This window comes from Bufo gargarizans, chromosome 2 (assembly GCF_014858855.1).
Source record: "Bufo gargarizans isolate SCDJY-AF-19 chromosome 2, ASM1485885v1, whole genome shotgun sequence".
In the NCBI taxonomy this organism is placed as follows: Eukaryota; Metazoa; Chordata; class Amphibia; order Anura; family Bufonidae; genus Bufo; species Bufo gargarizans.
This window is the reverse complement of record NC_058081.1, coordinates 44416898-44443347: the sequence shown is the minus strand read 5'-3', so window position 1 is coordinate 44443347 and position 26450 is coordinate 44416898. Positions and strand designations below refer to the sequence as shown.

Sequence of the window (26450 nt, the reverse complement as noted above, 5' to 3'; positions counted from 1 at the left end):
TCTCCTCTGCCTGGGTTCTGGGCCTAAATTTATGAAAATTGACTCTTACAGTGGTGGGTGACGTGAAGCCTGATTCTCTGCTATGATATGAAGACTGATTCTCTGCTGACATGAAGCCAGATTGTCTGTTACGGGACCTTTCTCCTCTGCCTGGGTTCTGGGCCTAAATTTATGAAAATTGACTCTTACAGTGGTGGGTGACGTGAAGCCTGATTCTCTGCTATGATATGAAGACTGATTCTCTGCTGACATGAAGCCAGATTGTCTGTTACGGGACCTCTCTCCTCTGCCTGGGTGCTGGGCCTAAATATATGCCAATGGACTGTTGCAGTGGTGGCTGACGTGAAGCCTCATTCTCTGCTATGACATGCAGACTAATTCTCTGCTGACATGAAGACAGATTCTCTGTTACGGGACCTCTCTCCTCTGCCTGGGTGCCGGGGCCTAAATATCTGAGAATGGACTGTTCCAGTGGTGGCTGACGTGAAGCCTCATTCTCTGCTATGACATGCAGACTAATTCTCTGCTGACATGAAGACAGATTCTCTGTTACGGGACCTCCCTCCTCTGCCTGGGTGCTGGGCCTAAATATATGCCAATGGACTGTTGCAGTGGTGGCTGACGTGAAGCCTCATTCTCTGCTATGACATGCAGACTAATTCTCTGCTGACATGAAGACAGATTCTCTGTTACGGGACCTCCCTCCTCTGCCTGGGTGCTGGGCCTAAATATATGCCAATGGACTGTTGCAGTGGTGGCTGACGTGAAGCCTCATTCTCTGCTATGACATGCAGACTGATTCTCTGCTGACATGAAGCCAGATTCTCTGTTACGGGACCTCTCTCCTCTGCCTGTGTGTGTGCTGGGCCTAAATATATGCCAATGGACTGTTGCAGTGGTGGCTGACGTGAAGCCTCATTCTCTGCTATGACATGCAGACTGATTCTCTGCTGACATGAAGCCAGATTCTCTGTTACGGGACCTCTCTCCTCTGCCTGTGTGTGTGCTGGGCCTAAATATATGCCAATGGACTGTTGCAGTGGTGGCTGACGTGAAGCCTCATTCTCTGCTATGACATGCAGACTAATTCTCTGCTGACATGAAGACAGATTCTCTGTTACGGGACCTCCCTCCTCTGCCTGGGTGCTGGGCCTAAATATATGCCAATGGACTGTTGCAGTGGTGGCTGACGTGAAGCCTCATTCTCTGCTATGACATGCAGACTGATTCTCTGCTGACATGAAGCCAGATTCTCTGTTACGGGACCTCTCTCCTCTGCCTGTGTGTGTGCTGGGCCTAAATATATGCCAATGGACTGTTGCAGTGGTGGCTGACGTGAAGCCTCATTCTCTGCTATGACATGCAGACTAATTCTCTGCTGACATGAAGACAGATTCTCTGTTACGGGACCTCCCTCCTCTGCCTGGGTGCTGGGCCTAAATATATGCCAATGGACTGTTGCAGTGGTGGCTGACGTGAAGCCTCATTCTCTGCTATGACATGCAGACTGATTCTCTGCTGACATGAAGCCAGATTCTCTGTTACGGGACCTCTCTCCTCTGCCTGTGTGTGTGCTGGGCCTAAATATATGCCAATGGACTGTTGCAGTGGTGGCTGACGTGAAGCCTCATTCTCTGCTATGACATGCAGACTGATTCTCTGCTGACATGAAGCCAGATTCTCTGTTACGGGACCTCTCTCCTCTGCCTGTGTGTGTGCTGGGCCTAAATATATGCCAATGGACTGTTGCAGTGGTGGCTGACGTGAAGCCTCATTCTCTGCTATGACATGCAGACTAATTCTCTGCTGACATGAAGACAGATTCTCTGTTACGGGACCTCCCTCCTCTGCCTGGGTGCTGGGCCTAAATATATGCCAATGGACTGTTGCAGTGGTGGCTGACGTGAAGCCTCATTCTCTGCTATGACATGCAGACTAATTCTCTGCTGACATGAAGACAGATTCTCTGTTACGGGACCTCTCTCCTCTGCCTGGGTGCCGGGGCCTAAATATCTGAGAATGGACTGTTCCAGTGGTGGGTGACGGGAAGCCAGATTCTCTGCTATGGAACCTCTCTCCAATTGATTTTGGTTAATTTTTATTTATTTAATTTTTATTTTAATTCATTTCCCTATCCACATTTGTTTGCAGGGGATTTACCTACATGTTGCTGCCTTTTGCAGCCCTCTAGCTCTTTCCTGGGCTGTTTTACAGCCTTTTTAGTGCCGAAAAGTTCGGGTCCCCATTGACTTCAATGGGGTTCGGGTTCGGGACGAAGTTCGGATCGGGTTCGGATCCCGAACCCGAACATTTCCGGGATGTTCGGCCGAACTTCTCGAACCCGAACATCCAGGTGTTCGCTCAACTCTAATCCTGAGGTGTATAGCACAAGGTTAAAAACAATTGTGATTTTAGGATACTCTGTCAGGAGATCTTTATGCTGGATGTGACTATGAGGGAAACCCAGTGGTCATGATGTGCATTGCTGCCCGTCAAGGGTTTTTCTTGTATGTTATAATATTATATTGATTTGCTTCGTTAGGAGTCCTTAACCAAATTTAAGCAAAACCAATGATAGACACATCTTAACGTATGAGACCACTGTGAGTAGAACTGACTAAAAAAGTGGTTGGTCCATGTCACGCATTTGTGGCATATCAACAGGATATGCCATCAACGACAGATAGGTACGGGTCCCTCCTCTGGGACTAGTACTTATCTCTAGAACAGACCCCCAAAGCGAAGGAGACACATGGGAGTTCTGAAAGCTGATGTAATAATTGATAGAAATAAATGATCAAATAACTGAAGTGTGAACTTGGCCTAGGCATTCTTTGCTGTTTCCAAAATTCCTATAAAGTTCATGGAAATTCAGAATTCCCAAAGATGTAAATGGAGGGTGCATTTGTGTGGTGCACCCTTGTTCACTTTGCGGGCCCCGTTCTAGAGATAGGTGCAGGTCCCAGAGGTGGTATCCGTCTGCAGCTATCTGCTATTGGTGACATATCCTACTGACATGCCACCAATGTGTGAGATGGGCCAACTCCTTTAAGGTTGCAGTACTTTGTTATTGAAGCTTTGTGGTTGGCACTGTTATGGAGCTGTTGTAATTGGCACTGTTATAGGGGTACTATAGAGTGCATCCTTACGGGAGAACTGGGGCAAATAGCCATGGAAATACTCTGTCAGGTATTATTATTGGGTAACCTTGGCTGACATTATGGACAGTGTTCTGAGGAGAGGATTTTGCCAGGTTTGAATACTAAAAGAACTTGCTCCACAATTGGACCTCTTTCTTTCTCTGCGTCGGTGATGACATCCGAGATTCACTGACTTGTGAAAGAGGCCTTAGTGCTATCAGTTGCAAATAAACATATGAGCTGCAATCAATATTATACACTCAATTATAGGGATAGGGCAATACTACGCCACAACTTCAAGCCAAAAAGAATGAACACTAATCCATGCCTTGGCAATTTTTTTTTTTTTACAATTTTGCTCATTCCCTAGATACAAAACTGTTTTTCATGACATGGCTCATCAATCATCTACACTTCTTTGCATGACTGGCCTGATAAGACAAGGGAAGGAATCTTGGAGGCATATGCAAGCATGAGAGCAGTGACATTAGCACAAAGTGTTTTTCATTTATTTATTTTTTATAATTTCTTCAGTTTTCTCATCCACTTTAGAGAAACTAATTCTCAAACAATGGAGAGAGGTGGAATTACATTAGATAGCCAAGAGTGAAAAAGAGATTTAAAAAAAGTATAAAGGAAAAACTTAACGGCTTTGTACACCTTCAGAAGCAATTTTTTATGATTGCATTTTAATCGTCTTCTTCAATTGGTCTTTATTAAAAAATTTGAGCCGTTCTGTCACAAAGGGTTAACTGTTTGTCTAGCTGTGTGAATCGGACTTTTTACTTTCACTTTGTGCAGCCATCTAATAAACCTTATCTCAAAACTACTAAGAGCTAATAAACATATATTTAAGCCACATTCTTATCATTAAGATAAGAACTGAGCTAAAATGAGTGTTTATAATGTCAGAGAGCAGAAATAAGGAGCCGTCAGATTAGCTGGCTGACGGAACAGAGAGAAAATTTAGATCTCTTTATTAGAGCATCCCAGCTCTGTACTGACAAAAGGGCTCCATATTTGTAATAAGGACCAATTTAAAAAATATATATTTTTAGCTAAAAATGAGTACAATGTAATAAAAAAAATTGCCCCAAAAGTGTACATACAGTAGCCTTTAAGGCCTCTTTACATGGCCCAACGTAGCAAGCGATTGTCGCTTCCGGAAGCTTTTAGGAGAGGCCGGCCGCTCCAGAAGGGCCACACCGTCTTCCTATGCCATGTGAAATCACTGTATATTGGTTACATGTCCTAGTTGCAGCTCAGCCCCATTGAAGTGAATGGGTCTGAGCTGAAATACCAAGCACAGTCTCTATACTATGTATGGTACTGTGCTTGGTGAGCAGCTGGGAGCCTAATGTGTTCACCAGAGCTCTGATGAGTGCAGCGGCTCCCTTGAACAGCTCATAAGTAGGGGTGCCGGAAATCAGACCCTGCTGATGTGAAAAGGATGACCTGTCGGTCATTATTATAATATCCTGAATACCCCTTTAACCAGTAATAAATACAATCTTGAAAGATTTAAATATGGTACAATATCATTGGCAAATACGTGCATTTGGTACTCTGGGTTCGCAAAAGGGTTGTGCTACAAATAATATTCGAAATTTTTCAAGCCAGCTTCTGGATCTGAACACTTTTGTAATTGCATGTAATAAAAAATGCCAGTGAGCTATAGAATAAAATATATTGGTATAGCGCTACCTGCTGTTTGTTCTTTTCTTTATTTATTGTCCAACTCATTGAGGTGGTCGCACATGCTGAGTTTAAAGCTTCAACTGCCACCAGCCATATCTTCTGTAACAAGCTGAGACAGTTACAGAGAATGAGCTACAGCAGAAAGGATTCACCCCCTAAGAAAGGACATGCCTGCTGAGCTGCCAGCCTGAAATAAATCTAGCAGAACAATTGGAGCAATGAGAGTGGAGATCACTGGATCCATGTGAGGTGCAGGCCTGGTTCTAGCTTTGTTAGAAAAAGATTGTCATGTACTGGATGATGTCTGATTTTCATTTTCTACATCAATGATGGCATGACCCCTTTTAAGTATGTTGTATAAAAATCACATAAAAAAAAAAGTTTTTCCAGAGGAGAAATTCATATCAAACCTCTTGGTCCCTTTCTGTCTTTAAGAAACCCTCTCTGCATATAGAGAATTTAACTACTCCCAAGCAACCGGGGTCATCTCTAGTTTCATGGAACCTCCATGAGCAACTCTTCCCAGGTGCTGTCCATAATTTCATAAAAGATGTGCCTGCCTACGCTTCTGATGCCAACGTTAATTCCACCAGGACTTTTTTGGACTCAGTTCAGACACAATATAAACTTTGCTACCATACAGAGTGTAGGACAATGCTTTGATTGTTCCCTCTCGAAAACGTTCAGGGCATTGAAGACGAACATAAAGGAAGATAATGTTTTCGAACAGCATGAGTGGTTCTTGTGAAGCTTGACTCTTACCGCATTATCGACGGGCATTTATCATGTCAACCACTGAGCGAACCTTTCTATGGTTTAGACAACTCAAATCTTTATACTTCTACCAGCTGAAAGTTCACAAGACTTTTTCAACTTTCCATCTTTGTAGAGATTAACTTTGAAAACGCTGAAGTCTCTGGTCTACTGTATGTAATTATCTTGTAGATCTCAGCTTCACGTATATGGAGAATTATCAAGCTCCCATAGGTCACTTTTTTGTAAATGTTTTTCATCCATGGTACAGTGGTTGGTATATTCATGGAGACATTTCATCTGTCATGCTACTTACACTCCTTCTAAATCCTTTAATTTCATTAGCTGCGCTTGGCTTGTACCATGGGGGATAAAACAGCTTAGGTAAAAGCAGCTTGGATGTTCTGCCTCGGCCGTCTTTTCACTGCTAAATGAAGCACGGTTTAAATTGTGGTTGGAATGAAAAACCCTTGGTTTCCCTAGTAATGGTGGGCTCATGATACTGAACGTTGCATGCAATGAATTAATAGTTTTTTGCTACACAAACACATCAATGTATATGTTGCACTTGATAGATTTAGATAATTTGCGGTATGTTTTTGTCTGCGTTTATAGTATTTCAGGGGATATCAATAAAAACTCATCTGAAAGCTCCTTTAAAAATGAGCCTATGGTTTATTTTTTCATAATACATAATTATGTTCTGATTAATTTAATAAGACATCGCTTGACAACCTTTGTGTTAACTGATAAAATTAAGAATCATTGCAGCCAGGAAAGCAGAAGATCAGAAACATGAAGGAGATTCAATTAATTTAATTACAACAGAATTTTTTTCTTCTTACTCCCAGACAGACTGCCAAACATTTATTAAAGGGGTTAAATATTCTGATATTAATGACCTATCCCCAATATCGGATCGGTGGAGGTCCTCCGATTTACTTGAATGCAACTGAGCTGTGCCTAGGACACGCGACCGATGGACGTGACATTACTGGCCTAGGCAGAGGTCGCTTCCTCAAACAGCTAATTAGCAAGGGTGCTGGGAGTTAGACTCCCACAGTTCTGATATTGATGACCTATCCTGAGGAAAGATCATCAATATCAAAATATTGGAAAACCCTTTTAATATTGGCATGTCTTACATCAGTCCAGTGATTTACACAAGTTTTATTAAAAGTTACATAGTTACATGTAATAAATGGTGATAAGGTAGCTAATTATTAGTGATGATCGAGCATGCTCGGCCGAACACCTGTTCGGCTTGAGCATCTCGAGGCTTGGCACATGGCGGTACTCGGACGAGTACCGCATGTGCGCGAGCGCCATGCTAGAGTCTCCTCCCCGCACATTTATTGCCTGCTACGCAGCCAATAAACGTGCAGGTAAGTACTGCCCTCACTGTAATGCCAGTAGCCATGTTCCGCTCATTCGTAGTCAGAGAGAGCTGAGCATAGAAAGGGACAGAGAGTGTAGGGAGTGTAATTGAATATGTTTTTTGTACAAAAATGTTTCAGAGACCCAAAAGTCCTTGTAAGGACTATTGTGTGTGACAGCTGCAATATATGTTTGTAGCGCAACTTGCGCTAAATTGCTCAGCGTTAGGGAGAGCTGTGCATAGGAAGGGACAGACAGTGTACGGAGTGTAATAGAAAGATTTTTATACAAAAAGCTTTTCAGAGACCTAAAAGTCCTTTTAAGGACTATTGTGTGTGACAGCAGCAAAATATATTTTTGCGCATCCTGCGCTAAATACCGTGTAATAGGCCGGTGCGGACAGTTACATTGTTTGCGCCACATCTCCTGTGTCAAGTGTGCGCATCCCTAAAATATTAGTGACATTCAGTAAACTTTTTCCGTAGACAGTGTCCGCTGTGGACAGTTAAATTATCCGCGCCACATCTCCTGTTTAAAGTGTGCGCATCCCTAAAATATCAGTGACATCCAGTTTACTTTTTCCGTAGACACTGCGAACAGTGACATTACTTGTGGTACCTGTCCTGTATAACGTTTCCTAATCACAAATACCTTTGAGAATTTTTTTGCGCATACACTTCCAAATCCTACGCTACTGTACGCGTCACATACTTTCAAGCATATATCACTTTTAAAATGAAGAAGGCGAGCAGTAAGGGACAGGGAAGTGGTCGTGATGCTGATGGTGCACGCAAAGGTTGTGGCCCTGGGCACAGAGAAACTGTGCCTGCTGCTAGAGCACAAGAAAGACGATCATCCACGATACCTAGCTTCATGTCCCAGTTTGCAGCGCAGCGCAGGACACCACTCTTGAAGTAAAACCAGTGTGACCAGGTGGTCGGTTGGATTGTAGCAGATAATGCTTCCAGTCGGTTAAGCACTACCCTGTCTTCCACCTAGTCCAATCTTAGTAGCCAGGACTCTGGTCAACACAATCCTCACTCTGATCCTCCTTTATCCCATCATGTACAGTATGGCCAAAGAAGTGATCCTACACTCAGATATTCCAAGGACCTCTTTTCATTGCCATTACTTGAGTTGGCCCTCTAGCCAAGCACTCTTGAAGAGGGATATGAGATCTTGTGCCCTAACTCCCAACCTCTAAAGCATCCACAGTCACAAGAACATGATGGTGGGGAATGACAATTAGTGTTTAATGAGGTGGATGATGATGAGACACAGTTGCCAATGAGTCAACCACAATTACTGTCTTAAGAGGTTGGTGAAGAGGATGAGACACAGTTGTCAATCACTTAGGTTGTGGTTTGGCCAACAAATCAGGAGGATGATCAGAGTGAGGAAGTGGAAGAGGAGGTGTTGGACGATGAGGTCACTGACCCAACCTGGGAAGGTGGAAAGCCAAACGAGGACAGCAGTACAGAGGGGGAGGGATCTGCAGCACCGGACCAGGCTGGAAGAGGCAGTGGGTGCCAAAAGGAAGTAGGCGGGCCACACCAAACAGGCCCGCAACTGTTCCATGGAGCACCCCCTTGCGGAAATCTCTCTTGCCAAGGTGTAGAGTTTCTGCAGTATGACGCTTTTTTGAGTAAAGTGCGGACGACAAAAGAATAGTAGTTTGCAACCTGTGCCATACGAAAATGAGCCAGGGCGTGAACACTAGCAAACTCAACACCACCAGCATGATCCGCCTCATGGCATCAAAGCACCGTAATAAGTGGGACAAACGCCTGGGTAGACAATCTGTGTCTGCGGGTCACACCACTGCTTCCTCTTCCCCTATGTTACGTGCTGGCCAATCTACTGTTGAAGGTGCATGCCCGGATGCCTCCCGCCCTGCACCTGGACCTTCGCAAGCACCATCAGCGACCACTTCCATTTCAATGTCCCAGCGCAGCGTCCAAATGTTCTTACTCCAGGCCTTTGAATGCAAGCGAAAATACCCAACCACCCACAGACCATAGCACTAAATGTGCATCTTTCCAAATTACTGGCCATGTTGCTATTTAGGCTTGTGGACACTGAGCCCTTACGCAGCCCGATGTCGGCAGCCGTCCCGCGTTACGCAGTCCCCAGCTGCCACTATTTATTAAGGTGTGCCGTGCCCTCCTTACACCATGTGTCCTGTAACATCACCCATGCCCTGACCAACGCAGTTACTGGGAAGGTCCACTTAACCATGGCCAGGGACGCTACATTTCCCTGACGGCACACTGGGTGAATATTGTGGAGGCTGGGAGCGAGTTGTACCCTAGGATGGCACAGGTGCTACCGACACCAAGTATTGTGGGCCCTACGTCGATCAGGGTTTCTGCCAGCACCTATGTTAGTGGCTACAAACCCCACTGCTCCTACTCCGCCTCCTCCTCCTTCATTTCTACCTCCGATTTATCCGCGTGCAGCACCAGTCAGTCATTAGTTGGTAGCTGGAAGCAGTGTAGCAATGCAGTGGGGAAGCGGCAACAGGTCGTGCTGAAGCTAATTTGCTTAGAGGACAAACAGCACACCGCTGCAGAGCTGTGGCAGGGGATAACAGACCAGACTGAAGCTGTGGCTCTCACCCCTCAACCTACACCTAACTTGGTGGTGACTTTGGAGTTCGGCAAGCTCAGACACATCCCATGACTAGCCCATGTTTAACCTTGTGGTTCAGCGGTTTCTCAAAACATACGCCAATTTGCCTGAGCTACTGGTGAAGGTGCGCCGGATATGTGCACATTTCCGCAAGTCATCGTCAGCTTCAGCCGGTCTGTCAACGCTGCAGCAGCGCTTGAAATTGCCAGCTCACCGGCTGTTGTGCGACGTGAGCATGCGCTGGAACTCCACATTCCACATGTTGGCCAGGCTTTGTGAGCAGCAGACGGCAGTAGTGGAATACCAGCTGCAACATGGTCGTCGCCTTTCCAGTTAGCTTCCGCTATTCACAAGCGAGGAGTGGGCATGGATGTCTGACCTCTGTGAGGTTTTAAGAAATCCACACAGATGGTGAGCGGCGATAACGCTATTATCAGCGTAACCATCCCACTTCTGTGTCTACTCAAACGCTCACTGCTCACAATTTAGGACGACGCTTTGCATGTGGGAGAGGTGGAAATGGGGGAAGACATTACACAGGGTGATAGCCAGACCACCCTCAGTTTGTTTTCTCAGCGCAAATTGGACGATGAAGAGGAGGAGGAGGAGCAGGAGACGGTTGCCTCCGCTACAGGGTAGTACCTATGGAAGTTTAATTCCATCTGTTCAGCGTGGGTGGGCAGAAGAGAAGGAAGAGGATGAGGAGATTGAGAATGATCCTCCTGATGACGACAGCGAAGTCTTCCCTGTTGGTACTCTGGCACACATGGCTGACTTCATGTTAGGCTTCCTTTTCCATGACCCGCACGTTATACGTATTTTAGACAACACGGATTTGCATATAATGTTTTACAGGGTAAGCTCACCAGCAGGCCCTTGCATATAATTTTTTTTAGAGGGTCAGCTCACCAGCAGGCCCTCGCATAAAATGTTTTACAGGGTCAGCTCACCAGAAGGCTTTCACCTACAATCTTTTACAGGGTCAGCTCACCTGAAGGCCCTCGCATATAATGTTTTAGAGGGTCAGCTCACCTGCAGGCCCTCACCTAAAACCTTTTAGAGGGTCAGCTCACCAGCAGGCTCGCACCTAAAATCTTTTACAGGGTCAGGTCACCAGCATTACTGAACCTAAAATCTTTTACAGGGTCAGCTCACCAGCAGGCCCTTGCATATAATGTTTTAGAGGGTCAACTCACCAGCAAGCCCACGCAAATAATGTTTTACAGGGTCAGCTCACCAGCAGGCTTTGCAAATAATGTTTTACAGGGTCAGCTCACTAGCAGGCCCTTGTATATAAGTTTTTAGAGGGTCAGCTCACCAGCAGGCCCCCGCATATAATGTTTTACAGGGTCAGCTCACCAGAAGGCTTTCACCTACAATCTTTTACAGGGTCAGCTCACCTGAAGGCCCTCGCATATAATGTTTTAGAGGGTCAGCTCACCTGCAGGCCCTCACCTAAAACCTTTTAGAGGGTCAGCTCACCAGCAGGCTCGCACCTACAATCTTTTACAGGGTCAGGTCACCAGCATTACTGAACCTAAAATCTTTTACAGGGTCAGCTCACCAGCAGGCCCTCGCATATAATTTTTTAGAGGGTCAGCTCACCAGTAGGCCCTTGCAAATAATGTTTTACAGGGTCATCTCACCAGCAGACCCTCGCAAATAAAGTTTTACAGGGCCAGCTCACTAGCAGGCCCTCACATATAATGTTTTAGAGGGTCAGATCACCTGCAGGCCCTCACCTACAACCGTTTAGAGGGTCAGCTCACCAGCAGACCAGCACCTAAAATCTTTTACAGGGTCAGCTCACCTGTAGGCCCTCGCATATAATGTTTTAGAGGATCATTGGCAGCCTTTTTACTTTGTGCATAGGCTTTATGAGTGTAGGAGTCCCACTACAGGAACAATTGTAACACAATGAGAATGAGGCCCTCCTTTATATGATGTACAGGTTGTATCAAAGTGCCTCTTCCTTGTAATTTTTGGCAGCACTTGCACTTTATATACAAGTAAATATACAGGAAAGAATGTTTCCTAACAATTGTTCCTCTAAAATCGATTTTATCTTTAGTTTGGTGCGTATTATTGTCAGTCTGTAAAAGTTGGCGTACTACTCGGACAACATCGTTCCCAGCAGCGACCTGGGAGTCCAAGATGCATCCAGACATCCTCCCTATGCTGTTCCCGAACCATTTTAGTGGTGTTTCCATCAATTTCTGACCTTTTCCTGTGAACCAGGCACCCTCCCCTCGGGTTCTCCCATTGACTTCCCCGAGCACCCAAGCACTATGGTGCTCGAATACAACACTAATAATTATCAAATCATTAATTGCCATGGTGTCATTTTGACATAGTTTACTTAAAGGGGTTGGCCACTTTCTGGCTACTGTTGACCAATGTGTGTTTAAGATGACTATATGGCACTTTCTAACATAGTCTTTGTTCTGCATCATTTTCTATATTTCATAAGGTATTCTCCCTTGTTTACAACGTCTTTTGTGCTGTCCACACAGAGGTCCTGTCCATAAGATAGCCACTAATGGAGGATCATGTGACCAGGCAGTTCACCTCCTTTCTTCCATTCATATACAACACACCTGTCATCTCTACTTGTTTTGTTGAGAGTTTAGTGCAGGTGCATTGTTTTTCAATGGATGAGACATCACATGGAGGTGATTTGCCTGGTCCCATGACCTTCAATCAGTGGTCATCTTATGACCTCTGTATGGACAACAGAAAAGACTCTGTAAACAAGGGGGTATACCTTATGAAATATAGAAAATGGTGCAGAATTTCAACAAGTTCTATATTAGTAAGTGGCAGATAATCATGTCCCAAACACATTGGTCAATAGTAATCAGGAAGTGGCCAACCCCTAAATGATATCCTTTTGCAGTCTCGCCCCACTTTTCTCATTACTTTTTAAATGTGGCGAGTGAAATTTGGTGGTGTTAGTATCTGACAAGGTCAGGCAAATGTTAGGACTCACTACAGGGGGTTCCACAGCTGTTCTCTGCTCATCATTCTTGAGTCCTGTGTACTTTCTCTTACATTCCTTATAGATTTTCTTCCTTCTACAACAAAGGACATTGTGAGTCCTCCAACAGTGTCTCCTTATATGTAATTATGTTGAAGGCTCTCATAATATTCCTTGGCCAGATCTCAAAATCAAGATCTGGTCTGCAGGAGGTAGAAACACTAACAGTGAGCAACATGCTGCAATGTTGTCTTTGAAAGAATTTTCTCTGCCTAAAAACTTTAATTGTATTCTTCATTGCAGGCATAATGGATTGCTATATAAAGATATATGTCTTTATGCCAGTACATTATAGGTGGGTAAAAATGCTAAAAATGTAGATGTTGGAGTACTTTTGATATCTTTGTAAATGCAGAAACTTGTGGTGATCAGTAAATGTCATAAATAAAAATGGCATACTATATTTTTTTTTCACATATTACTTGTGGTCACAGCTACCTGTGTGACGAAGGCAACTAGAGACGTGACCATCAACCTGCCTAAATAACTAGATCTAAGCGGCTTGAATTGTGCCATAACCTCTGCGTAGGAGGGACGCCTAAAAGAGGGCAAAACACCACAACTCAATGATTAGCAATACTTTATTACAATCCAACACTACATGACCAAATCCTGAAATGAAAGCAACATCTCTTGATTGGGCTGAGGTACCCTATTTACCTATTAAAACACAAAGAGCGCCAACGTCCTAGTTGGCAGATAATATGGGCCAGCACTCTGTTCCTGGAGGCAGCGGATGCTGCACCTATCCTGAAAGAGTGACCCGACACAGTTGCGGGGTTCAACATAAATTGGACAGCAGCATACAGACATGACATACAAACTTAGCAAAAAAACAGGGATGAACAGCACTCCTTGGTATCAGTGTGGTGGGTGCACGTCTCCAGGGGGTTGGTAAAAATACCCCCAATCCAGCGTAAATAACATAAGAAGAAAAAAAGAAAAAAGCAGGAGACAGCACGTCCAAAGTGGTGGAATTTAATCCGGATGCAACGTTTCGACTCACAAACAGCCTTTGTCAAGAATGCTTGACAAAGGCTGTTTGTGAGCCGAAATGTTGCATCCGGATTAAATTCCACCTCTCCTGTTTTTTATTTTTTTCTTCTCTTATGACATACAAACTGAGAGGTGGTGAGTGGTGCTGTTGGAAATGGCAAAAGAGGACTGTCTGGGTCTCGGTCTGCTAAGGCTGTCAGTAACTGCTGAAAGACCTGAATCGGGCACCATGAATGAGACGTCAGAAAGAAAATGACCTGAGTGGCGGGTCCTGTCTGAGATGTCTTGATGATGGGTAAGGACAGCATGGCTCAACTGGTTGAGGCTGACTAACCTGCTATTGGTGGAAGTGCATATAAACTCACCTGGCCTCATGAACCCATAGAATGCTAAGTAGATGGCGGCTTTAAGAACTAAACTGGAGAGTACACCGAAAGGGGCTCTATCCAACATGTTAGACAAGTCCCGAAAGATCTTACCAGTGATGGCCTGTCTGCGAGGCTGGCCTTCCATACTACATTTACCCAAACCTCTGAAGGCGGCCGAAATGGAGCCATCAGGATTGGAACAGATTCTTTTAATTCAGGTTTTGAGATCCTCTGCAGGATCTCAAAACCTGAATTAAAAATGCAGATATGAAAGTAGCCTTACTGGGAACAAGTGCAGACTCCTGATATCTGGCCTGTATAATTGTGCCACTGGTCAGCCGATAAACAAGGAATCACCCATTTGTCGGCTGATTTACATATTTTATCAAGATGAAAGATGTAAGATAATCGTAAGCACATCACTCTGTGTAATTAGGACTGTGCTGCCAATAATCAATAGAAGTGAATGAGGCAGGAATGACTGAGGTGTGATCCATCCTCCCCATTCACTTTGCATCTTCCAATTTAATAGGCCGATGCAAACATAGGCTGACAGACTTTTTCGCAGTCCCTTGAAATAGAGTAATCTGACAAATCAGACCAAAAGAGTTATGCACCCCTGCTCTGCTCATTTTTGTATAAAAGTATGAATAAAAAGTGATTGAAAGGTCATATACATTCCAAAGTGGTATCAACAAAAACTACAGATCGCCCCATAAAAAATTAACCCTCAGAACAGCTCAGTAGATGAAGATATAAGAAAGTTACAGGGGTCAATGCAAAGAAAAAACAATTGTTTTCCAAAGTTGTTGTTTTTTGTACAGTATTGCTGTAATCATACCGACCAAGAAAATGAAGGGAATGAAGTTTTGCCACTTAGGGAACGCCACAAAAACAAAGGTGGTCATTTATTAAGCAGAAATGCACCAGGTCTAAAAAAGTAGGTTCGACAAGTAGATCAGTCGGCACTCCGTAATATTAGTTCGCGGTGCACGTGTCTAGGGCCGGCGTCCCACACGTATCCATATAGAAAGGACCTGCACTCGCTGATATCAATGCAATGTTCTTTTAGTGTTTCACATGGAGCAACAATAACAGATCAGGTGATGCGTTTCGACTCTACATGAGTCTTTGTCAAACCAGTGGTTTGACAAAGATTCATGTAGAGTCGAAACGCGTCATCTGATCTGTTATTGTTCCTCCATGTGAAACAATAAAAGAACATTGCATTGATATCAGCGAGTGCAGGTCCTTTCTATATGGAGGTCTAAAAAAGTAGGCTTGGAGTGGGGTGGGATTGGACAGGCCGGCAGGCTTGTCTCATTCATCATTTTCTATGCCTGTTTTAGGCGTAGAAAATTGTCTAAATGTAAGCCAGTAAGAAATCAGGCTTACATGTAGACTGGCGCTGGATGTGCCGAAGTTATGTAGAGGCCAGTGCCAGGCCTAATAAATGACCCCCAAAATCCATAAAACTATGGTGCAATTGCATTTTCTTCCAATTCCACCCCATTTGGAATTTTTTCCCTGCTTCCCACTACATTGTTTGCAATACTAAATGGTTCCATTTGTAAGTTAAACCTATCCCACATAAAACAAGCCGTCATACAGCTATTTGAACAGAAAAATAAAAATATTATGTCTTTGGGAAGCCATGGAGTAAAAGACGAGAAAAACGCAAACATTGAAAATTGCTCTGTTATGAAGAGGTTAAAGCGTGAAGTAATTTTTATTTATTTTACATTAGTAATTCGGATGTCACTGAATAAGTTATTTACCCTTAAAACGTCACTGGGCCCATCAATACAGATCAGTGGCCAGTTGAAGCCTCTCAAGTTTTTTCCTCCCCACGAATAACCTTAAAATATTGTTTAAGGATTTATATGTTGGATTTAAGAACAATATCTTGGTGGGAAACACAGTCCTTAGATAACTATATAAACTATATATATATAAAAGTTAAAATAGTTCCAAAAGGGTTGGGGATTCCACTGGTACCTGCAGCACGTTCTCAGACACCTGAACCAATAGATAAATGGGAACAGACATTAACTGAGAGCTCAATTAATTTAATAAAATTGCTTCTAAATGAAGAAAAACAAACATTAAGAACATCAACTGAATTAAATGAGCTCATTGAAAAAAATGTAAACTATAAGACTGATCCAGATTTCTCAAAACTTGAGAGTAGTTTGCAAACACCAGTGGAGAGGTTCCATGCCTCCATAAAGGATCGAAAACATAAACAATTTAGGAGGGATTTGTTGGAGATTAGGGAAAGGAGAGCATATCTTAATCTTACAGAGAAAATGAAGACTCTGTCAGATACAGAAATATTTTCTTCGGAAGTAGAAACTTCTGATACTGAACATTCAGTAGGGGCGGTCGTACTAGAGGTAGATCTAGAAGATGGGGGTCACAAGACAGAGATATATCAAGAAATCTGGACTCCTCACAACCCTCAAGACACTATGGATCATTGTTTTTTTTTTTCACAGGGTACAGTTTTGCAGCAAACAAGCCGCCGCCCCCATGTGCAGAGGCCGTGGCAAACAGCACTAGAGTGTATGTTTTGGGGGGTTCTTCTTTTTTTTTTTGTCAATCCTTTGTTTTAAGGTATATTGAATAAAGTGAATGCCAGCCATGCTTTCAACACATATAACCGCCAACGTGAACTGAGAATGCATTTTTCTGTTTGTACTGAAATAGGCCACTATTAGTATTTTTCAGATAATTTTTTATTTATTTTTTACAATGTGCAGATAGTACAGTACTACTAACTCCTCCATCCAGCCCTACATACAGGGTAATACAGCGCCACATACCTCTTACATCCAGTGACGTCTCTTTGAGGTAGATGTTCTCTTTCCTCATCTTCTCCTTTCAGACCTTTAGACTAGTGATGAGCGGCAGGGGTCATATTCTAATTCGCGATATTTTGCAAATATTTCAATGAATATTCGTAGAATATTCGCAAATTTGAATATTAGTTAGGAGTAGTGTTGATTGAAAATTGTTGTAATGCAAATTTTTGTAATGAGAATTTTCGTAATTCGAATTTCCGTAATAAGAATCAATGAGTTCGTGAAAACCCAGATCTGATGGTATATTCTAACCCCCAGGCGTTCCCATTGTGACGGGGAAGCTTGTCGGGGAGAAGTATGCCAAAGTGGAACAATAGCCCCCATAGATGCCACCCAATCATGTGCCAGTAACAAGTGCCCCCATAGATACCGCCCAATCATGTGCCAGTAACAAGTTCCTCCATAGATGCCCTCCAATCATGTGCCAGTAACAGGTGCCCCCATAGATGCCCCCCAAATATGTTCCAGTAACAAGTGCCCCATAGATGCCCTCCAATCATGTGCCAGTAACAAGTGCCCCCATAGATGCCCACATAAATGCCTCCAATCATGTGCCAGTAACAAGTGCCCCCATAGAAGCCTCCCAATCATGTGCCAGTAACAAGTGCCCCCATAGATGCCCCCCAATAGTGTGCCAATAAGTAGTACCATATAAAAAAATAAACACTTATACTTACCTCCATCAGGCTGGCAGCGATGCGATGCAGGCCTCTTCCGACCTGTGTCCTGCGCTGTACGGCTCAGGCAGCGCAATGACATCATCGCGAACCCCTGCACCGGCCTCTGATAGGCTGCAGGCCTAGTGCCTTCAGCCTATCAAAGGAACGGGGAAGGGAGATGCCTCTCCCTCCACTGCCCCGCTGCAGCACATCTATCTGTATTACTGTCCTGAGGACGACAATGCAGATGACTATGGAGATGAGCACTTCCACAATGGAAGCTCTCATCTCCCTGTGCCCTGCCGCCCCCCACTTATCACCAGGGCTGCGCCGCCTGGGGCCATCACCTCACTTTGCCTAATTGGCCGTGCGTCCCTGCTAGCTCCCCCTGGAATTTTGCGTCGGTTTCAACGGTCCCCCCGCCTGCACGCTACGCCACTGGCCAGCAGGGCGCAAGAAGCAGCTGCCTTGGGCCCCCCAGGTGCAACTAGGCCTGGGGCAGCTGCCCCTTTTGCCCCACATTAAAGACAGCCCTGGCTACAGTTGCTACTTCCGTGAACCCCTGCACCACCACTTCCCGGGCAGGTAGGCTGCTGTGAAGCAGGTGCTCTACCCGGGCACGTTTGGCTCGGCGACCTCCCACTGCTGCCACCCTGCTGAATCCCAGCCATGCTTTCAACACATATAATTGCCAACGTTAACTGAGAATGTATTTTTATGTCTGTACTGAAATAGGCCCCTAAACGCTTTCAACACATTTAACCGCAGCTGACGTGAACTGAGAATGCATTTTTCTTTTTGTACTGAAATACAAAAATAATACCATAACACATATAACCGCCGCACTGACTGACTGCTACAGCCGCTACGTCTGTGAACCGCTGCACCACTACTTCCCGAGTAGGTAGGCTGCTGCGAATCAGGTGCTCTACCCCAGGCACGTTTGGCTCCCAACCTCCCACTGCTGCCTCCCTGCTGACTCCCAGCCATGCTTTCAACACATATAACTGCCGACGTGAATTGAGAATATATATTTATTTTTGTACTGAAATAGCCCACTGAGCGCTTTTGCCACAAATAAGTGCAACAGCGAATGGCATACATATTTTTATTTTTTTACTGTAATACGCCCCTATACGCTTTCAAAAGAAATAACTGCAGAAGTGACCTGAGCCTATATTTTTCTTGTTGGACTGAAATAGGCCACTACACGCTTTGAAAATAATTAACTTCAGAAATCTTCTACCTCACAGTTTATTTTTGTTTGCCTTCCTCTGGATCAACTTGCAGGATTACAAGCCGAACTGGATGGACAAATTTATTTTTTCAGTCTTATGTACTATGTTACTATGTAAATGCACTGAGAATATATTTTTCTTTTTTTACTGTAATATGCCCCTATGCGCTTTCACCAGAATTAACTGCAGAAGTGACCTCAGAATATATATTTATTGTTAGAATGAAATAGGCCACTATGCGCTTTTGCCACAAATAAGTGCACCAGTGAAATGCATATATATTTTTTTTACTGTAATACGCCCCTATACGCTTTCGAAAGAAATAACTGCAGAAGTGAACTGAGCATATATTTTTCTTGTTGGACTGAAATAGGCCACTATACGCTTTCACCAGAAATAACTGCAGAAGTGACCTGAGAATATATATTTCTTGTTAGAATAAAATAGGCCACTATATGCTTCAACCAGAAAACAATTAAATAGTGCAGTGCGTATATATTTTTCTTATTTTACTGAAATAAGCCCCTATATGCTCTTACCAAAAATAACTGCAACAGTGCAGTATGTATATATTTTTCTTTTTTCACTGAAATTCGCCCCTATATGCTTTCAACAGAAATAACTGCAACAGTGCAGTGCGTAGATATATTTTTCTTTTTTTACTGTAATACGCCCCAATACGCTTTTAACATAAATAACTGCAGCAGTGCAGTGCGTATAGATTTTTATTTTTTTAATGAAATACGCCCCTATACGCTTTCACCAGAAATAACTGCAGAAGTGACCTGACAATATATATTTCTTGTTGGAATAAAACAGGCCACTATACGCTTTAACCAGAAAACAATTAAATAGTGCAGTGCGTACATATTTTTCTTATTTTACTGAAATAGGCCCCTATACGCTTTCACCAGAAATAACTGCAACAGTGCAGTGAGTATATATTTTTGCATTCGTTGCAAATCGAAGTTTTCCTGAAATTCGGATCGAATTCCACTTTGTCAGCTTCGATTCGCTCATCTCTAATCATAATCATTAGAGCCCAAGCCTTGAAAAGAGTAAAATCTACCTGAGAAGAGTAATGGTTATTCATTCATTTCTGCTCTCCCTGCCCACCTGCTGATAATTGACAGGCTTCTAGCTAGTTTTCTCCCTTTCTCTCTAAGAGACAGCTGCCAATCATCAAAGGAAGGGTAAGGAGAGCAGGAGATTATCAATAACTATGACTCTTCTCAGGTAGATTTGACTCTTTTTAAGGTCTGGGCTGCAATGATTTTGATGCTGGTTCTCGGCAACCACTTATTTTTAGCTGTCACTACTTTATACTGCCCTCAATATGGTCAGCATAAAGTTGATGACAGGTTTCCTTTAAGTGATAGATCCTCCTACACTCAACTCAAGGGTGACCCGACCAATGAGTTTCAATCTGAGTTAGAAAATATCCTTATAGGGGCATCGGAGGCCCAATTGTCTCTCTAAAGATAAATTCTGCAGGATGAGGAGTATCAAGAGTAGGAGGAACCGTGTACACAGCAGGGTGGCACCAAAAGCAGCTCATGAGCATCACAGGAGCATGGCTGGGGGGATACAGAAGACACAGACGATACACCTACCACATAGGACAGCTTGTTGCTGCCTCTGGGCAGCCTGGCACACATGAGCGACTACATTAAGCAGTGCATGCACAACGACCACTGAGTTGCCCACATTCTAACCAGTGCTGATTGCTGGGTGGCCACCCTGCTGGATCCCTGCTACAAGGACAACATACCGTCCTTAATTCCGTCAATGGAGCGTGTTCGGAAGATGCACAAGTAAGTACAAGCACACACTGGTTGACATGCTGCTGATGGCATTCTTACCTGACAGCGGGGGCTCAGTGGAAGCACAAGGCGAACGCAGAGGAGGAGGAGGAAGAAGAAGTCGCCAACGCAGCTGGGGCACCGCCAGCACTTTAGAAGGCAGGGTTAGAATGATTGAACTGTGGAAAAGCTTTGTGAGCACGCCACAACAACCAGCACCACCAGCTGATATGGAACATCTTAGCAGGAGACTGCATTTCAGCAACATGGTGGAACAGTAAGTGTGCACATGCCTACACGTACTGACTGATAGGTCTGCCCCCTTCAACTTCTGGGTCTCCAAATTGGGCACATGGTCTGAGCTTGCCCTTAACGCCCCTGATGTGCTGGCCTGCCCTGCGGCCAGTGTATTGGCTGAATGTGTGTTCAGCACGGCAGGGGGGGGTGATCACAGACAAGCGCAGCGGCCTGTCCACAGCCAATGTGGACAAGCTCACGTTCATTAAAATGAACCAGGCATGGATCCCACAGGACTTGTCCGTACCTTGTGTTGAATAAACAAGTATACCGGGCGCACCCAGTCATTGTTATACTCCAGCGCACTTTCTCTTTGCGATCTCTTTTCCATTTCCCAATGTTTTACGGCCTTCCCAAATTTATAAAAAATAAATAAATGAAAAAAAAAAACAATGTCGGCTACCTCCTCCTCCTCCACCGCCCCTTCCACCTACGCCGCCACGTCTACCGCCTCCTCAACCTCCGCCTCCAAGTTCAAGATTATTATTTTTTTATATTCTATCTTATTTTAAGTCATTTCCCTATCCACATTTGTTTGCAGGGCAATTCACCGGCTCTTACCCCCATTTTTCTTCCTTTTGCAGCCCTCTAGCCCTTACTATGACTATTTTACAGCTATTTTAGTGCACCAAAGTTTGGGTCCCCATTGACTTCAATGGGGTTCGGGTTTAAATTCGGGTCACGTTCGGGTCCCAAACCTGAACTTTGACCTGAAGTTCTGCCGAACTCGGCGAACCCGAACATCCATGGGTCCGCTCGTCCCTAGTATTTACTGTTGCGACAGAGAGAGGTCCTAGACCATTAAGCATTGGGATGGGAGCAGTGGGGGGTTGGAGAGTTCTCGTATCTTTTAGATTTTTTTTTTTAAGTGGCTGGATATTTTTTCATGTATGTCCTAAAAACTGTGTTTCTCAATCTTCCTAAGCCAACTACTTCTTACTCAAACAAATTTCCCCCAAGACCACAATAACGAAAAGTCATACGATATAGCACATTAGCTAATTCTTACATAACATGAAGTACTACTACTGTTTTTATACTATTACAGGAAAAAATAGAAGGACACAAGCACATTACAACCTATTTCATCTTAAAACATTGCACCGGTGAAGGGAGGACAATATGTTATAGATCACAAGGCCTACAATATAGTGGTTAAATTGTTTCTACTCAGTTTACTGCCTTCTGTTCCTGGCCAACTCCACTATGTACAACAATAACTTCTTGTTACTTCATCCTTATTTTGTAGTTAGTATCATAGCCTGTGGCATTCTATAGCCAACAGATTAGAAAAATGCAGTTAAAATAAAACACATTAAACTTTAAACTGTGTATCTGATGACTCACCCTATTATCTGCACTGGGAGCCATAGTATCTGTCATCCATGACCCAAACCGAGACCCCGAGGCACGTATCGTGATTGGGTTACTGACGCCTGTGAGTTTGCCACAACCTGAAATTGAAAAGGAATATGAAGGTGGTTGGAATGGTTATATTTATAGAATATGCTTCGATATTTCTAAGGCTAACTTTTACAGTTTTAGATAAAAAGAGAAAATATGATCTTTAGTCTAGTCTTTTTTGACACTAGACAGGCTTCACATTTTCAGAAAATGAGTATAATTTTAAAACAGAAGCTTAAAACCCTAGATTATCTCAAGAAGAAACAAGTTGGGGGCGTGTGCATGCTGCTGTGAAAATGCACCTTCTAGAGCTACCGGTCCCTTAGCCCTCACTTTGCCTATTTACAGTGGACTTTAACTATTATCTGCTCTAGGGAGGATGGTCAGGCGTTATGGAAAACAGGGCTTCAATTTTCTAGCTCCAGAACCAAGAATTGCTAGATATTTCCGCTCTTTTTCGGTGCATAATCCAAAATGGCACCAACAGGAGTGCTTGCGGCGTCTCCCTCAGCCCTAGGCCTCAGTCTAACATTAGATACAGCATCTGCAGACCATGACACACCCAGCCTCTCCTGCTTCAGAAGACCCTGCATTGGAGAACTTTCCCGTAGCGGACCAGGAATGACTGGTGGCATCTGAGACCATTTTACCTGTTCTAGGCTTGGTAAGTGCATTTCTCACTAGCAACACCAGCTACTCCTCTATTGCAGAAGCCTACTGCCCCACCTAAACACAGAATGTACCACCAATGAGGCAAAGTGAGGTGATCACCTCAGACAGCACCTCAGATAGGTAGGGGCAAGAGAGGGGCAGCCGAAGGGCCATCGGCTGAAGGGGTTAGGTTAAGAAATTGGCATTGGGGAGGGAGAGGCGCCATTTCAGTTTTCACCTCAGGCCGCAGAAAGGCTAGGTGCACCTCTGCCTAAATATAAAATGGGACTCACGCAGATGGCTAGTCAAAATGGTGATTGAGATCCACGGCCACGGTCATGCCATTATTTCTCTCTCCTTATGGACTTGAGTTTTTACCGAGGTCTAAGCACCAACCCTCTTCTATGTTGGACTCTGGCCAAGACTTTCCGCCACATTGGCCATCTTTCACTCCCCTGGCCTCTTTGATTCCTCAGATACCTTATCTGCCTCATCCTCTCAAAGCAGACATTGTAAACACCAAAAGCTTAAAGATAGTTGGTCTCTTCTCAGTTGAATACAAACAGGAACAGACCATTGCATCCATAAAGGCAGACCTTAAAGGGTCTCCACTCAATTAAACTCACAGGCGCAAGCCACCTCCGCCTTGGACACCCAAATCTCTAAGGTTGATGAAACCCTCTCCTTACAACACACCGTAAATAGTCATTTATTACTTGGATGACCGGGAAAATAGGGGTTGTCGTAACAATATCAAACTGCTTAGGATCCTGGACACTGTCTCCACCACTGAAATATGCTCTGCAGTGACCAAATTTTTAATACCCTTCAATCTAGAACATCAGAGCAGGAAATTGACTTAGACAGAGTTCATCGTGTTATGGGCCCCAGACGCCCTGATAATCCTGCACCCAGAGATGTCTTCTGCAGAGTACACTTTAGAGAAAAAGAGGAGATTTTTCAACAGGCATGGAGACAGGGACCCACCTCATTTGTAGGTGCTCAGATTCACTTACTGCGAGACATCTCTAGACACACTCTAGCAATGAGACGTCTTCTCAAACCCCTTGTACAGACTGTTCCAAAGCTGGTGCCACATACCGATGGGGCCACTCTTTTCATCTCATTATTTATAAAAATGGAACTACTTTTGCCCTTCATTGAGGATTTTGCAGAAGGAAGACTATTGTTTTTGGCAATGTACAGGTAGTAAACATAAACACTTTTGGGAAAAAATACATTTGACTCCAGAGTTCTTTTTGCTTTCTTTTATTAGATCATCCGCTTCTACTCTTTCACAAATCAATCATAAGTCACTTAGTAAATGCTGCTCGTTCCTGTATACCAGCTATATGGAAGTCCCCTTCCCTACCTTCTATATCTCATTGGGTTCACAAGGTGGAGGATATCCGGAGAATGGAAGAGATCACTGCTTCCCTTAGACATATCAATGAATTCTGTTCCATGGTACAGTGGAGCATGAGACCCTAGTTGGTTAGTTGATTAACTGGACCTCCCCCCACACACACACACACTTTTTTTTCTGCTCTTCCTTCTCCCTTTTTTCCCGTACGATTGGGTGGGAGCAAGTAGACTACAACCCAGAGTATCTGCCATCAACAGATAAGATACAAATTGATGATTTATATTGTCAGTTGTATATACAGGGAAATTGACTTAGACAGAGTTCATCGTGTTATGGGCCCCAGACGCCCTGATAATCCTGCACCCAGAGATGTCTTCTGCAGAGTACACTTTAGAGAAAAAGAGGAGATTTTTCAACAGGCATGGAGACAGGGACCCACCTCATTTGTAGGTGCTCAGATTCACTTACTGCGAGACATCTCTAGACACACTCTAGCAATGAGACGTCTTCTCAAACCCCTTGTACAGACTGTTCCAAAGCTGGTGCCACATACCGATGGGGCCACTCTTTTCATCTCATTATTTATAAAAATGGAACTACTTTTGCCCTTCATTGAGGATTTTGCAGAAGGAAGACTATTGTTTTTGGCAATGTACAGGTAGTAAACATAAACACTTTTGGGAAAAAATACATTTGACTCCAGAGTTCTTTTTGCTTTCTTTTATTAGATCATCCGCTTCTACTCTTTCACAAATCAATCATAAGTCACTTAGTAAATGCTGCTCGTTCCTGTATACCAGCTATATGGAAGTCCCCTTCCCTACCTTCTATATCTCATTGGGTTCACAAGGTGGAGGATATCCGGAGAATGGAAGAGTTCACTGCTTCCCTTAGACATATCAATGAATTCTGTTCCATGGTACAGTGGAGCATGAGACCCTAGTTGGTTAGTTGATTAACTGGACCTCCCCCCACACACACACACACTTTTTTTTCTGCTCTTCCTTCTCCCTTTTTTCCCGTACGATTGGGTGGGAGCAAGTAGACTACAACCCAGAGTATCTGCCATCAACAGATAAGATACAAATTGATGATTTATATTGTCAGTTGTATATACAGGGATAAGATTGCCTGCCCCCCCCCCCCCCGATCCATTCTGGGCCCCTGTGCAGTCGAACATGCTGCACAGACTATATGTCCACTCCTGGTCTGTACACCTTCTTAATAAACAGTGGAAAGTTGACCCCGGAACTCCAAGCACGTGAAATCATGGTTTATGAACACATGTTTACAGGAGTTTAATTATACATTACCCTCGAGAGTTTTAAGTAAATTCCTGCACTTTGCATCAATACCTCAGTAATAACCAGTTACAGTCCTACCTATGGGGGCTATTACTTGATGCATTTTATAACATTGAGCCCTAAAAAATAGTGTAGCTTTTAAAGTGACTAATGGTCTCTCTCTCTCTCTCTCTCTCTCTCTCTCTCTCTGCCTGCCACAGTCAACAGTAACCTGTGATTCTTGGAATGGTCTCATATATAAAACCAATTATTAGGCTGGTTTTGAATGTTCCAAGGTTCTAATCATATTATTTGAGTATCTGCTTTCCAATTAACTTAGACCTTGCTCTAGTGGGTTCATTTCCAGCTGGGCAGCACATAAAAAATAATATACTTTTATCACATTAATATTTGATGTTTCTCTGAAATGCTTGGTGGAAAAAAAGGGTTTTGTGAAGCTTGATCCAGGCTTTTTATGTTAAGAAGTATAAGTGGATGTGAATTGAAGTCTGATGGGTGACATTTAACCCTGTTAATGTGACATGAAAAAGCAGAAAACATTACATATGTGTTTATCTAATATCTGTATGGCTTTTTATTTAAACTTAATCACACATAAAAAATTAGCTCTCCGATATGACTGCATTTTTCCACATGATCCACCACTGGCATGTCTGACCAACATTCCAGCCGATACTCTACTTGGTCCAGGTTCTGACAATTATAGGTTGATATGCACTGTGTGTGCAATGAGGATAGCAAATTTTACAATGATATATAAATGTTCTATGATGAGGTCCAAGAAATGCCTAGTTGGATATTTCCCACATCTTAAGCCTCCATGCAATATTAACAAATATCTGAGAAAAGAAAAGCAATTCCACTG

The 26450-nt window shown here is 43.7% G+C and overlaps 1 protein-coding gene across 2 annotated transcripts in view; it reads right to left on the bottom strand.

Annotated features, from left to right (window-relative positions):
* Positions 1–26450, bottom strand: part of OLFM2 (olfactomedin 2) — a 341534-nt gene that overhangs the window by 40627 nt on the left and 274457 nt on the right. For both annotated transcript variants that reach the window (XM_044278867.1, XM_044278869.1), the window contains exon 5: positions 22208–22314. In XM_044278867.1, coding sequence (XP_044134802.1) covers positions 22208–22314 — 107 coding nt within the window. The remainder of the gene's footprint in view (positions 1–22207; positions 22315–26450) is intronic.